The sequence below is a fragment of the Haliaeetus albicilla genome, chromosome 3 (genome assembly GCF_947461875.1).
Source record: "Haliaeetus albicilla chromosome 3, bHalAlb1.1, whole genome shotgun sequence".
Classification (NCBI taxonomy): Eukaryota; Metazoa; Chordata; class Aves; order Accipitriformes; family Accipitridae; genus Haliaeetus; species Haliaeetus albicilla.
Window position 1 is genome coordinate 74,350,359 of NC_091485.1, and position 15,520 is coordinate 74,365,878.

At 41.7% G+C, this 15,520-nt stretch overlaps 1 protein-coding gene across 7 annotated transcripts in view; it reads right to left on the minus strand.

Moving 5' to 3' along the window:
* TSNARE1 (t-SNARE domain containing 1) overlaps positions 1 to 15,520 on the minus strand; it is a 482,633-nt gene that overhangs the window by 109,334 nt on the left and 357,779 nt on the right. Inside the window, exon 15 of one of the 7 annotated variants that reach the window (XM_069780154.1) lies at positions 7,636 to 7,876. The exons of the other annotated variants lie outside the window; for them this stretch is intronic. Coding sequence (XP_069636255.1) covers positions 7,817 to 7,876 — 60 coding nt within the window. The 3' untranslated portion in view covers positions 7,636 to 7,816. Of the gene's footprint in view, positions 1 to 7,635; positions 7,877 to 15,520 lie in introns of those variants that run through there. 7 annotated transcript variants of the gene reach the window in all.

The window sequence follows — 15,520 nt, forward strand, 5'->3', positions numbered from 1 at the left end:
GCTCACAGAACACAACTGCCCTTTGCAGTCCCCCCTCCCTCCATCCCTTTTGTTTTTACCCATTCTCTTTGTGGAGATCCCTCTTGACAGCACCAAGATCTCAAGTGCTGTGAGCAAAAGATGACAGTTGTAACTGTGCTGCAATCGCGCTACAATACTCAACGAGCTGGTTTATACCAACGGGTTAAATCTGAATTTCAAGCTGTACGTGTTTTGCTTCTCTGTTGAAATGCAGCTGTCCCTGTGTCTCTGTGTGTGTGGCTAACACTGCACGGCCCCAGCGCGTGAAGCACGGCACGTTTCTTGTCATTTAAATTGCAAGGCAAAGGGTGGGAAGGAGGGGTCTCTACATGAAGATTTGGGCCGAGACAAGTCGAAACTCCAAATCTTGCAAATTGCTTTCTGTGGGATTTCTAATGCCTAATAACACACAGTCTTCTGAAACTACTGAAATTTGAAGACATAATCACAGCCTTTATTATGAATGAAACCTATGAAATACAGGTGAAAATTTTCAGCTAATGATGATGCAGGCAGCGGAATTCCTTCCCTTGAATCCACAGGGAGACCCTCCCTGTAGTGGCAGTGGTCTGGTGGACAGACAGATACCTGACCTGCAGTCCTTGTGGGCTGCCTTCTCAGCAGGGTTCGTGGGAAGGTCTGTGTGCTCTAGCAATCCATGGATCCATTAACCTTTACACGAGGACAGGATCAGAGAGAGCTGCGAAATCCTGATGTGTATTGAGTGATTTTCCCCACAGCACCAGCTAGTCACCCCAGCTTTAGATGTAACTACTCAGGCATAGGACTCAAATATTTCCTGAGGCTCTTCCATCCCAATAGCAATTTTGCTTTACAATCATTAGCTGGATGAGGGGAGACCACAGGACAGCTACAACCTGTCACATAACTCTTTAGCTTGCTTCGCTTAGCTCTCAAGACCTGTATTTCCATACTATTTACTCAGCACCTCTTATACTGTTTCTGAGTGCAGCATAGTCTCTGACAATGCTCATTTTACAGGTGAAAGAACTGACTCACGCAAACTTAAACCCTATCTGAAAGACTCAGGGAACTGGGAAGATCTGGAGTGGTATAATCAAAGCCCCAAAGCCGGAAAGTGGCCAAGCACTTTGAAAACCTGTAGGAAGCTGATTCTTGATAGCATCTTTTAAATTCGTGCTCCTCTGGCTTCAAATCCGCTTCAAGTAGAGCACCATGGAGGGCGATACTTGCAAACAGAAGTAACCAAAACATAAAGCAAAATTATTTTCTAAAAGAAGGTAGATACGGCAGTAAAAAGTGATGCAAACATGGCTAAGACGAACACCATCAGTGTAGGCTGTCAGGGTTATTTTCCATGTTCTTGATGTAAAATTCTAGAAAATCCTAAATGGGCACCACCTCAAGAGGTGCTAGGCAACCTGTGGCAGCTTCGGGGATTCTTTGGGTTGAAAGTGGTGATCAGTGCTTTTCTCAGTCAAATCAAGGATTGTACTGCCTCAAAACTGCAAAATATCAAAGGATTTAGCGATATAAAAAGCAGAGCATCCCACCCCTTGAAAGCCTTCCTACGTTTGGTAAGGCAACTTCTTCTCCCCCACTCTCTTTCTCATCTTACAAACATATTTCCCAAGATTCCTTATTCAGTCAAAGCACTGCTACATGCACAGTCTTTTATGCAAATTATTTTGTTTATTTTTATGATGTATGCAAATGAAGTCTTTACTCTGAACATTCTTTATGATGCTATAAATGTAAGAATAGATCTTGAATTAGCCCTTTTCATTGTCAGAGTGGCACTAAAACCAGCTGAGGGATTCAGAGGCTTAAATGTGTAAGCAGTTGGGTATAAAACAACTTTTATATCTTGTAAAAATTAAGGGTCTGGGCTGAGGTATTTGAGTATTAAAACAAGATCTCTAAGAAGCTAGAAAAATTGCATGTTTTCCAGAGCTAAATGAAGATTACGACAAGAAATCAGTGAGTGAAGCAACCTGTGGTTTAACAACCCATTTCTTTCCAGTATTCCATTTCCTATATTAACTGGGAACTTCCAATGGCAGCTAAAGATGGCAATTACCTATTTCAGCAGCAACTGGATAAACTGGGTGATGTTGTATCACTTTTATTCTGCCTTATACACTCCATTTACTGTATTTTCACATGCTTAGCTTGTACCTGATAGCCCACACTACTCTAAAAATAGGGTTACTTGGCAAATATATTATCAGATAACCTCCATTTTTACACAACCGGGACAAAAGGAGGTGCAAAGGTAGGGAGGAATCATAGATAGGGAAGAATTGGAATAACAGGAGCCGATGAGGAGGGAGCAGAGGCCAAGGACTGCTGGGGAAGGGGGAGCTCTCGGGTAAAAAGAACTGCTGATGGATATTTTCATATCAGCATTCTTAAATCTACTAATATGGGAAAACAAGAAACTCACTGCTCTGTCTTGAGGAAGCACAAGTCTACTATATTTTTGTATCACTGGTGTTTTTCAGGAACCCAATACAAAAAATTAGCCTAACGTATGTAGCAAGGAATAGGAGGCGTGAAGGGAATCTTTTCATATAAGCTTTGTTCTCACTTTGTTTGAAGTAGCCAGGAAAGCTCTGTGAAGACAGAACTGATTGGCTGCGCTTAGGCTTTAACTGCACATACCAGCCAGGATAAAACTGATGCTAGAACTGGAAAACTGCTTGCTGTGGGAACAGGTTTAACACACAGTTAAGAGGGAAGGTATAGAGCAGGCTTGACAAGGGAAATGAGTTTAATGTATGAAAAATGTCCATGTTGACATGGTGCCACAGTGTCACCCTATGTGAATTTCAAGGAGTAAATATAAACCAAAGCTCCTCTGAGGAGACTTGATTTCCCTGCCAGATGCGCAGTTGGCAGAAATTTGCTTTACATGTTGATAAAGTCAACTTGAATACAGTGCTGTAGGATCTAGTTTCTAAAAAAAAAAAAAAGGCCACAAAAAGCAAACAAGGCTTATGCATTCAGTAATTCTAGACCTTTCTGCCCCAGTATGTCCAGATTTTCATCTTTGCTTCCACTGGACCACAGCATTACAATTTCCTGGAAACGTTGGCTTTCTTTGAAGCAGCCCAAGCCATGCTGCCTTCTGCTGCCTTGCTCAACAGAACTCAACATGCTCCTGCTGATCTTCCCAAATAATATCCTTTACCCACTGGCTGTCATTAGAAATTCATTAAGATTAATTTAGACTTAACTGTGTTAACCAGTTCCTGCCTCTTACTTCCCTAACCCAGGAGAATAGATTAACATATCTTTGCTCACAGAGCAGTCGCTTCTGAGGCCAGCCCTTGAGAAGGTCCCCTCGGTCATGTCCCGTCCGTGTGCACGCTGCTGGCCCCCAAGCTGTGTGCTCTTGCGCTCACGTCACGTCTACACTGTACATCCCACAGCATCCTACCATGCAGGACAGAAATCCCACGGCTCTGAACAGTGGAAAGGCCAAAGATCTGCTGGGAAGAGTCTCATGGGCTAAGACCCTAGAGGGAAGAGGGGCTCAAGCAAGCTGTTTAATATTCAAGGAACAACTCCTCCAAGCTCAAGAGAGCTTCCATACCAGTGAAAAAGAAGTTAGGTTAAGAAATGTTGTTTTGTTGATGGAGAATAAAAGCACAGTGAGGCAAAGCATGTTATTCAATAACTTTCTATGCCAGGAAGTGACCTGAACTCAGATCAAGATTATTACGGAAGCAATGAGGAATCTTTCTTCCCTAGACCTCCAATTCCCTTACAATGAAAACCAAACCAAACCAAAACAAAACTATTCAGCCTAAGATTTCCATACAGCTAGACAGCCATTCTACCAATGTTACCATGGAAAATAAGAGTGCAGAGTCTGCCTGCCGAACTACATCTCTGAGCTTGTAGTACATCTGCCTGCAGTAACCTCTTTGATACTCTCAAGTTCTTCTGTTCAGAGTCCAAATGTGGACATTTCCATGAATATATCTACCATATCCACAATGGCAGTTACAAAAGAAAAGAAAATCATATTATACAGAAAGAACGGAACTGAGAATAACGCTGAAAGTAGCACAATGCCATTATATCATTTAATGATATGCTCTCACCTTGAATATTGTGTTCAAGTTTGGATGTATTGCCTCAAAAATGAAATGAAACAAAATGAAGTGCAATGAAATAAAATAAAGTAGGTAGAAGGGAAGGAGGAGGCAGGAATAGGCAAAGAAAATGATCAGAAACCTGGGAGGACTTGCGAACAAAGCAAAAGACAAGAGAAGAACAGGCTATTTCATACTAAGCAAGGGCACAACAGAATTGTGATTGGAATAGGGAAAGCCAGGCAAGTAAGAGAGAGTCAGTGGAAGGATGAAGGGGAAGCTGGGAGAGCTAAGACAGCACAGCACAGCACTGCACTGTGAGACGAAGAAAAGGGACAGAAAAAGAGAGGTGAGCAACTTGTGTCACAGACTACCGAGTAGATATCCTAAATTATAGCTTATGCTTTTGTTTCATGAAGGTTTGAAAACCTCTTGTCTCTCTGCATCTTAAATAAGCAGGTGAGAGAGATGGAAGATGGTTTACAAGTGCGAATTCTTCCTGTAAGAAAAGCCAAATGAAATTAATGAAATGAAATTAATGGTAAGGAAGAGAAGCATCTATATAATGTACATGGCTACATTGTTCACATACATCAATGGCTGAAATAAAGTTTTATTACAAATAATAATATAGCATCATAAGACACAGTTATCAGGAAGAATTCTGGCCACAAGATCTGCCAGATTTCCTGCGAGGCTTTTGTAAGTATCAGTAAAAAGCTGTCTTCCTAGGCCATCCAACTAAGTTTTATCTTTTGCTGGTGCAGCCTGTTAGAGTATTTCAAGAGTTTAAGGAGAGACCTCACACAGTACACATCACCACATCACAGAATGCCCTTTAAAGCTTTTAATGTCTTCAACCAAGATCTACATCAAGCTGCTGGGTAAAGAGGGCTGGGAGAAGACAATGCATCACTTATGCTTCCCAAAAGAGGAGTTTGGGGGGATTTAAGTGATTCCTAGGCTTTGCAGAAGACCATCCGATCAAAAGGGAATGTTTCACCATTAATGCACACAGAATAATAAAGCCTTGGGGCTGGGAGCATAAATGTGATGTGGAAAAGCATAACTCAGTCTTTGTGACAGACTCTTTTTTAATCCTGTGTTTTCATGTTCCCACTGCTCCTGTCACCTCTGCTAATCAACGTGCTCTGATTGTTTGGGTCATGGTGAGGAAATGGCTGATTCTTCAGCCAAAGGATTCAGGCTTGTTTCTGTTGTATGACCTCTGGAGTTCACCTGCACAACAGTCATCCATTGACTTATGAACCTGAACCTGTGCTAAGGTCATAATCAAAATACAATTTTTCAGCCCTGGAAGTAATCAATTATGCACAAGTTAAAGCACTTCAAATGTCTGAAGGTGTGCTTTGACATATTTGACTTTTGCTGTATGTTATATTGTCAGACATCATCAGCGTGGCTGATTTTCTCCTACAGTGCTAATCCTGCTCGTTGGTGGCAGTTCAGGCTTTTCATGTTGTGATCACCCCTTAGGAAGACATTAGACTTATATCTTCCTTTCATCCTCCTTTCCCCAAGCTGGGCTCAGTGACAAGAAAGCTGGAGCTGGGAGGAGGACGCTGGGAGTTTAATAAACTTTTCTGCCACGGGACTGTTATGGTTATATTCACACTGCTAAAAAATGTCTATTTTGGGACTTTGACTACATGGTACAGGGTAGCTGTAGCTATCCTGTCCTGGACTGGCTCTTCTGAAATGGCCCAGCAGGGTCCATGGGTCATAGCGTGTGGCTCTGGACTTACCAAGGTGCCTCTGTAGCTCTAAGATATAATCAAGTTTTGTGTTTTGGTTTTTTTTTCTTTTCACATCAAAGCAGCCTGAAACACATGAAACTTTGCTGCTGCCCACTAGAGTGGGTTTTTATGGCATGATTGTATGAGGATGGATTATATGCTTTGACATTGGAGGCTGACGGTGCAAGTCTAGTGGAGTGTTGGGGGGCTCTGGATGGTGCAAGGAGCTAAACCTGGAGTGTTTCCATTCAGACAGAGGTGAGTCATCCCACAAACATCCAGGTTTCATTTTGGAGTGGACTAGTTGGTTCACTCAAAAAAGAAAAAAGGAAAGGGGGCAGAGAATTAAGATTTATGCAATGTGGATGATCAGGGGCCCAAGATGTGGGAGCTATTTGACAATGTAGACGTATCTTCTGTGGTTGCCTTTGTTTATTCCTCCATCCTTTATCTCATACAGCTATTTACAATGCAAGCTTTCTGAAGCAGGAACAAATTCTCCCTATAGATTTGGGTAATGCCTAATATGAGAGGTCTGTGATGTCAGCTAAAAGTTACTGTCATATCAATATCAACACTCCATCTCATATGTGGAAGATTCTCACAGAATATTATTATTTTAAGTTATTTACATAGACTGGGATTCTTCTGTCTACTCCTGAAATGCTGCAGTCTCTGGGGGACAAGGTACTGGCCTATAAAGAATATACAGACACTGCATGAGGGAATTGGGATTGAGTAGTGATCTCTCTCTCTCTCTCTCTCTCTCTCTCTGTCAGAAACTTGTTCCTCAACTGCCTGCACTTAAAGGAATTTAAAATGCAGACCATAAAATAGATGCTAAGTAAGAAAGCCAGCAGTCTGCAGAATAGGTTGCACACACTCTACAAAAAGCTATTGAGGAAGAAATATTGTCATAAATTGTGTTAAGTACAGTGTGTTGAGTCAGGAGCACAGTTTTGATGAAAATTACAATAGCATTTTGAAGGCAAGCCATTTTGTGTCTTGTACAATGCCAAACAGTTCATACAAGGCCTGCCTGATGGACTTGGCAACAGCAATTACTGGTGTTTTACTCTCCCACACCCATTCCCCAGGAGACGCTCTCCTGCTGGGAGAAATTTGGCCCAGTTTCAACAAAGTCGATGTCAAAATCAAAATTACAAAGAATCCTTGGGTCACTTTTTGCCCTCCTTCCTCCCGACTGGCTCAGGTTTGGACCCAAAACCTCTTGCTCCTGACCCTGCCTCTCTGTATTCACTTTATGGCAGGCTACTTCACGGCTGCCTGGTTTTAGGTTACCAGCAACAGAGCATCTGGCAGGAGTGCCAGCATCCATCCCTCCTCGTGAATACAGCAGATGACATAAATGCTCACCAGTTGGTTGGTTTTGGACTTTCAGGGCTGGACTGTTCTCCATGGCATCACAGCAGGACTTCCATGGCTTTCAAGAAAGGCAAAGTTTTGCACATATAGGTAAAAATAAATGAATAAAACAGCTGGCTTAAACTGGCCTGAAAATATACCAGCTCAGCCTCAAACTGGATTTGCTTCCCTGTGCTGTATTGATGATAAGGGAAAAATATTTAGAGCAATTTGCAGTTAAAAGGTAGGGAGCTTAGCAAGCTCAGAGCTTCTCGAATACAGAGAGAATTGATTTTTCCCCAAAACAGCTGATGGGGAATTTCTCTGCCATTTATACAGCTCTCATGCCAGATGACCGCTTCTAGCTTGACGTAGGAAATCTGCTAAGGAAAGGACGAATAGAGGTGTGACAAAATATGGCTCTTTAATGTTGTTTCAGCAGTGTCAGCATCTCACTGTAAGTGCAGCAACTATCACTTTAGGGTTCATCCCCGTGTTTCAGTCCTCCCGTTGTCCATACTGCTGGGTTCACTCCCAGATCAGAAGCAACTAGTTTCTTCCCGCAGAGACTGGAGAGCTTCAAGGTGATCATTTGAACTTGTCTGCTCTGTAGACAGTAGGGATGTGGATCACACCGGGGGAGACTTCCTAAAGCAGGTCAGAAAAAGGGACATCATAGAAAAGTTTTTTGGAGGCTCTGATATCAAAGAAAGGTCATGTTGGCTCAGAAAGTCCTCACAGATTCCTGGATGTCACCTTCCTTCAATACTGAGAACATTGTAGATTCAGTATACTAACTTTGGAGGTCAAAAGCAAACAATGAACTTAAATCCAATGAAACTGGATTTTTCTTTTGATGGTTCTGATTCAAGGATGAACTATGTCTAAATAAAACCTAATTTTGGACTAAAGACCCCTTTTAGTCACCAATATTCTTGCCATCAAATCAGTGACTGATTTTTCTTCATGAAGACAAAACTGGGGCTGCTAGTAAGTTTTCTGGCTCTTTGGTGGGAGGAAGCTTTTACCTTGAAGTACTGCCAAACATATTTTGCATTGGACCATAATCCTCATTCAGATCTTTGTGTTTTTCCTTTAACCGACAGATCAATACAGAGAATTCAGAAGGTGGTAAAAAAATGTGCAAGCAGGTTTCTGAATCATAATGCATAAGACATGTGTTTGCCCTCTGAGCAGCAGACAGTAAGGATATAATTGGCAGATCTTTTTCTTCTTCATGCACTCTAACTTTGCCAAAAGCAAGCTGACAGGGAAGCTGAGAGAACAGAGAAAACTTCTCAGGTTTCAGAGAAAATGATGGCCCGCAGCTTAGCCCTGGCTTACAGATAGTACATAAGTGTAATGTTAGTCATATTAGGAAGGCCAGACTGGTCCAGAAAATTACCTTCCTTAGGGCTGCTGTAATGAATGAAATGTGAATACCATCTTGGTTTTGAACCATGGGTGTGCAAATCTGAGACCCACGGGAGAACGAGCAACGGCTCTTCTCTGGAAGGGATGACTTCTGCTGAGCAGTCCTTAGCAAAGGAGAATGCATAAAATGAAGATGTCAAGCAGGGCCAATACGACCTAGCCCTAGCCCAGACAATTTAACAATTAGTCCTGTAGCTTTCCTAATGCAATTCCCCAACATAGGAGCCAATGCTGTGACAGTGGAGGACAGGACACCAATGGATAAACTTCTGCACCATCAGATTCTTTTATCGCCTGTGCCAAGTCCTAAATTCTCCTAACAGACCCCATAAGCAAGAAGGAAGGAGCCAGATCCTGCATGACATCCTGCTCTAGGGTTTAACCTTATAAAACCAACCCTGCAGCTCATTTTTCTGCCGATTAATGATATTTTCCACAGAGGAACTGGACAAGTTTGCACTGGTGTCACAAGAAAATATTCCAATTAAATCTTTAAAAGTCACTGCTGCTTCTGAAGGCCTGAAAGGAGCAATATCACTGTCACAAAGCAGAACTGTGAAGTCTTAAAGCTGGTCTATGGCTTGGGAGATTTTGACTATGGTGTTTGTTCCACCAAAATACAGTTCAAATTCCGTGAGAGATGTTTTGAAGATCGCATGTTTCATTTTTTTTTGTGTGTGTATACTACCCGTGGCTGGTTTAGACTACCAGAATGAAGGCTGAGAAAGAGTATGACCAATCTCCATAAATAAAGCAGGGGAGTAAACAGCAGGGAGGGAGACAAGCTAGTTAAACTAACTGGAAATGTTGTCACAAGGACAAATGCTTGTAAACTAGCCATAAAGACGTACAGACTGGAAATAAGAAGAAGGCTGTCAACATAAGAGTTGTGAAGCTCTGGAACAGCCAGAGTGGGAAGTGGTGTGGGAAGGAACAAACTGATGGGTGTGAAGATAGAAACTGGTGCATTTATGTTCCTAAATAATGAATAAATAATGCTGGCTGTATGGACTAAGTATCAACCGGCTCTCCTCTGGCTGTTAGCACACAAACTTTGGGGACACAAGCATGGTTTCATTTTTTAAACTGGCTTATTTTCAACAGTTTTTTCTCCTCCAGAGAATCAATAAATAAATACCGCCATAAAGAATAAATTTGAGGTGGAGAAAACAAACAAAAATGAAAGCATCTAGAAAAATTAGAGAATGAACCATCCTGCAACCCCAGAAGAACTGGGAACTGCAAAGAAAGCCCACCATGCACAAGGACTGCATGTCCCTGAAGACCTGACTCTGAATGTTTCATCTGTCCGTCCAACTAGAAACTAAGAACATTTAACAAACTAGATAGTGTACACAGATGAAACCCACTGACATGTGACAGACATATGAGAAATATTTGGTTCAGTTGGGAAAACAGTAAGAAAGCGAGATTTCTTTTGCTCTTGGTTTTTTTTTTTTCTTCAGAAGGAAGGTCTTAAAAACAAACCAGGCAAGTTCCACAAAAAAAGAATATTCTTAGAAGAAGACTGACCCACTTAGGTTTATTTTTAATAGATCTGGATGACCTGGGAAATTTCAGAGACTAGAGAAATAAAAGCAAATAACACAACCTCAGTTTACTCTGTAAAGAGTGTAATGAGATGAATACTGGAATACTGCTGTCCTTTTGGGGAAAAAAAAGAAAAGAAAAACTAGATAGTGGGTGGGAAAGATAAACAAATATTATTTTAAAGCTGAAGGAAAAGCTTTAACGAGACAGATTCAAAGAGCTAAGTTGATTTTTTAGGATAGCTTTCAGTTCCAGAAAAAAGCAGAACAGGTTAAGGTATGTGCCCGGGAATACAACAGAATACTGTGCCACGCCAGGGATTAGTGCCTCTGGATCTGTATTCAGCCCCACTTTCTCATCTCTGTTTACTTAGTTTGATGAGTACTGGGATGCACTAGCAACGACCTGATCCCGCCTGCAGCAGCGCCTTCATGCTGGCTGTGTCTTGAACAGTTCTATGTCCTTTATAAAGACATCGATGCCAACAATTTACTACCATATTTACACTTCAGAGCATAAACAAAACAAGAGTATTGAGTTGTCTGAAATATAGAGAACTACCCATAATTACGGTGGCCCAAACTGGCTTTTCTCTTCCTCTGGTAACGGGAGTAGAGAGCACCTTCTTACTGGTTCTTCCAGGGGAGGCTATTACATTCTCTCCCTAACATTTTCTTCCTCTGGTAGCAAGCACAGAGCAAAGTCCCTGTTTCAAGGAAAACTTGCCAGTGTTTCTTTCTGCAGCAAGTGCAGCAGTATAGCCATTGATGTCCAGAAATAGTGGAGAAGAAAAGTGCCATAAAGTGCCTACTCAAAGATGGGGGAGTAGAAGTCAGGGCTTCCAGATCCCATCGTTGGCTTCTTACTGATTCCTTCTGTGACTGAGCCAACACCTGGGGCAAAACTGGTGTCTAAATGCAAAGAAATCTTCCTTCAAAGTTCCTCCTTCCCTCCCTCCTTCAGAGGGGAAAACAAATACTCTTCAGTCTTCACCTTTTACATCTTTGTTTCAGTGCTAAAATTGCTGCTGATTTTGTAGAAGAAGCCCCTTTGTTTCACTGTCATTGCACATTGTACACAAGACAACAGCGAAAAGAGAAAGAAAACAAGCAAGCAGAGGCTGTAAGTGAAACTCTGCCACATTTATGTTATTTCATGGGATGCTAACCAAAGAAGAGACTTCACAAAGCTATTAATTTGCTCAATTATGGCTGATAGATGTTAGCTCTTTCGTTCTTGAGAATCCATCTCTTGCCTTAAAGGTTGTCAATGAGTCCCTGAGTGACACTACAACCTTCACCAGCGACTGATCTCAGGGCTTCATTACGGAAGATTTTTATATTGTTCCGTGATTTGTGTGTGTTGGTAGGTGCAATACGCTCACAAATCTACATGCACAGACAAGAGAAAGAAAGACGAGACCGTTTGGTTTCTTAGCATTTTCTCCAGTGGAGTAAACAAACGTGTTGTTTAATCTTCATAAAAGGAGAGGTTTGGTAACACAGTCCATTTTCAGCAACTCAGACCAACCAGATCTAAAATACTCGTTAGCTGTTGTACTACATGACAAATTGTCTACCTACCACAATACTTTATGCAGAACCTTTCATACCAATTGCACCCATGAAATGGCCTAGAGTTAAATAATATGGTTATAGCTAAATAGTAACAGAGGGTAGGAGAAATTAACAGGCAGAAGCTAGGGAGAGATGAACTGTTTTCAGCTTATGTTTGAAATGAGTCAGAACAAATGGGGCACAAGGATAAAGTCAGAGCTGTAGGGAAGACTTACTGACAGCAGAAATACTCTAAGAAATGCTTGCTAATAATGAAAGAGAGAGAGGAAAATTGTGGCAGAGGCTGGTCTCCCTTTATGGTGGGTTTCATAACACAGAAGGGTAATTTTAAACTGCCTGGTGTAATGAATGAGGAAGTTAAGAGGAAATGTCCAAGGCTGAGAAGAGGGTGGGCTTTGTCTTTTAAATATGTAGAAAGTAGCAATAGCATCTGTGCTTATGCCTGATGAACTGGAATAGCTAAAGATGGCAATAGCAGTAATGAAGACCAGAGGAGAACTAATTAAATTCAATTTATTATTATTCTCTATTTTGCCATGTTTCACACTGATTCTTACATATCTATTTCATAACTATGCTCTTCCTGCCGTGCTGCTCCCTACTTGGCTAAGCTGTATTGACATGGATTTTTGCCTACATTTGGAGTTTCCAGGATGCGCCAGGTAAAGTCACTTTGTTTGGGGTAAATATACAGATTGTAAGTAAGTCGATGCTAATTTCTGCAAACAGAAGTTTTAGAGTTAGTCCACAGGGATCTGACCAATTGCTAAATTATCACAGAAACCAAAAGTAATCAAAGTTTTAAAATCTCTAGGTGGGGCACACAATTGAGGATAAAGGTGAGTTTGTATTGCAAAGGAGGTGGAGGATATTTGACATGCAATCTCACATTGCTAGAGATTGCAGTCTGCTTGCAGTCCTACAGAGATCCCAGCAGTTCTCCACCAGTCCTTCCAAGCAGAAACCAGTGAGGTGCCGGAACATTACACAGCACACAGCGAGGGTCAGGAGCAGGAACTGCCTACCACTGGCGAAAGTCTCCTAATCTAGACAGTAATAGTGAAGTTGGAATGAAAATACGATGAACCATAAATTCACATGGAAAGATAATGGCTAGAATACGCCTTGACAGTTCACAGGCATACTTAGCTTTTGTTTCTTTTTCCTTTTTTTTTTTTTATTCTATTAAGCAAAATTCTCATACGAAGCAGAGACTCTCCACGGGATTCAATAAAACTGCTCCAATTTATCCACCCTAAGGTTCAGTCTGACTTTCTGCTATGACCTATCATTATCTTTCCGCTTCACTACCCTTTATTACTTGATTCATTCTCTGTAGACACCAAGACAGAAATGGTTCTTAAAGAAGGAGGTGAATGTGATATATGCAGCAAGTTGATGTATTAGTTCACAGGAGGGGTGGTATTAATTTCATCTCACTTTTAGGATCTGATACAGGCATCCCACCTGAGTTTCTTGTCTAGTTTCCCACTGAAGACACTGGAGGTATAGTAAATATAGTCAATGAAGTTCAGCGTGTGAGTCATCTGACCAAATGTGGATGCCTATTTTAGGATGTGAAATCACACCCTAAGCTCCATTGACTCTGCTGACTCACTCTCCATTGACTATGAACAGAGCCTAGGGCAACTTGCCCAGATGCAGACACCCACATTGCAGATATCTGCAGTTAATCGGATGAATCCCACCAAATGTGCTCCAGGTGAAGAGTGTGACCTGCCAGATGTAGGTGACAGGGATAGGAGAGTGGTGGGACAGAGGGACAAAGGTGGTCCTTCTGTAGGGAATAGGATGTGGGATAGGGAGAAACTTTCTGTTGGCTTGAGGACGGAAAGGAGGGGACAGGAAAGATTTAGCTGTTAAATATTTTTGCAATATGCTGATCATTATGAGTCTGGTTTTCAGAAATGCTGAGCAGCCGCGACGCCCACTGAAGACAATGGGAGCTCAGCACTTCCGAAAATCAGACACTTGCTTCTTAGCATTGAATGTAATCTTTAATATTTAAAGGAATAAAAGGGGCTGGGGGACGGGCGTGCAGACGAGTGAATGAGCTTCCTCCTCAGATGCTACCGAAAACTACAGCTGGAGCATTACGTGGAAACGAAGATTGCAGAAGGTTAGGTAAACTCTGACTGCTGTGTTCCTAAGGGCTGATCCAAAGACCAGTAAAGTCTAAAAGAAGACACCCACTGAAGTGACAGTCAGAAGATAGGTTTTATCTGGCTGCAAAGCCACTGTAAGACAGAGGTTCCCAGTGATCCACCTCTGCCAATGCACTGTAGTTCACTGTCCCCTCAGGGTGAAGCTGTGTAACTTGGTTGAGCTGGTGTAAAAACACATCACTCCAGACAGAGGTGTCTTGCTCCTTAACCTCGGTCCCACCTTACCCTCCCAATGTGCCAGTATGTGCCAGTTCTAGTGCTGGATTGACTCTTCCTGGAGCTATCTGAATTCACTAGTGCTGAAGAATTGCAACTTCTTTCTTGCTTTTTGAGTTATTTCTCTGGTAGGTTAGTAAACTGAACTGGCTCACTACAGTGCTGGGCAAACACCAGAGCCAGTGCAAAGCAAGATGAAGTATGAGACTTGGGGAAAAAGGTAGTGTGTCCTCTCCCTTTTAGAGATGATAACGTGGTCACCCTGAGGCACTTCATCACATCTAACTTCACCCTGCTGTGCCTACACATGTCCTCTGAAAGAATCTCTGAAATTATACAAGGGTGGTGGGGGAAACAATATTTTTTTCCATTTTCTTTCTTTCTTTCTTTAAAACCACCTGAATTATTTCACCAGCATGGTCTTCTATGTGATCAAAGAGCAATTGCAGCAGCACATCAGGGATGAGGCCACTTTGCCACTGCATTGCTTACTGCAACGAGTTTCGGAGCAAGCACTACACAGGACCCCCAGTGAAGCCCGCTGTACCCCAGAGAGCGGAGAGGCAGTGACTCCTGTGCTTCAGCTTTACCATCAGAGGGATAATAATAGTTTTATAAATCAGAAGTAAAATACTGAGGAAGGAGAATTAATAAAGATGCAGAGCGGGCTGAAGTATCCCAGGGATGTTTTGCTGGTCTTGGCAAAGAAGATAACCTGTGACTAGATGCTGACAAGAGTTAATCTTAACGCAGGGCACTGGATGGAGGTTGCATCACAGGAAGAATGGTTTTAAAGTATTTTGTGATGGCAGAGATGTTTGAGTCAGTTGGGTCTTGAAGATTTTGCAGGAAACTAGCTGAAGCAAACTGAGTCATTAGTTATTATCTTCAAGAGTTTGTGGAGGATTCAGAAGTACCAAAGGACTGAAAAGGGACAAATATAGAACCTGCCTATGAAAAACAGAGTTAACGGCTGAGAAATTACAGACTGGTAGGCCTAACTTCAGCTTGTGGGCAGATGCTAGAAGAAATTATTAAGCAACCATTTGCAAATACCCAGAAGATAATCAACTTATTAAAGAGAAATAAATAAAATGAAAACGTGATATAGGAAATTATTCCAAATAACCTAATTTAATTTCTGACTTAGTAAAAAGCCAGGTGAGAAAGAAGGTAAAAGAAGATGCTATATGATGCTAGAAAAAGTTTTTTAACACTAAGGTTATAAAGATCTAATTGTAGTAAGATAGGACTGATCGGTAAATCAGTTTTGAAGTGTAATTGTCAGAGGCTTCTTAGCATCAGACTAAAAAGGGATCTTAAATGAG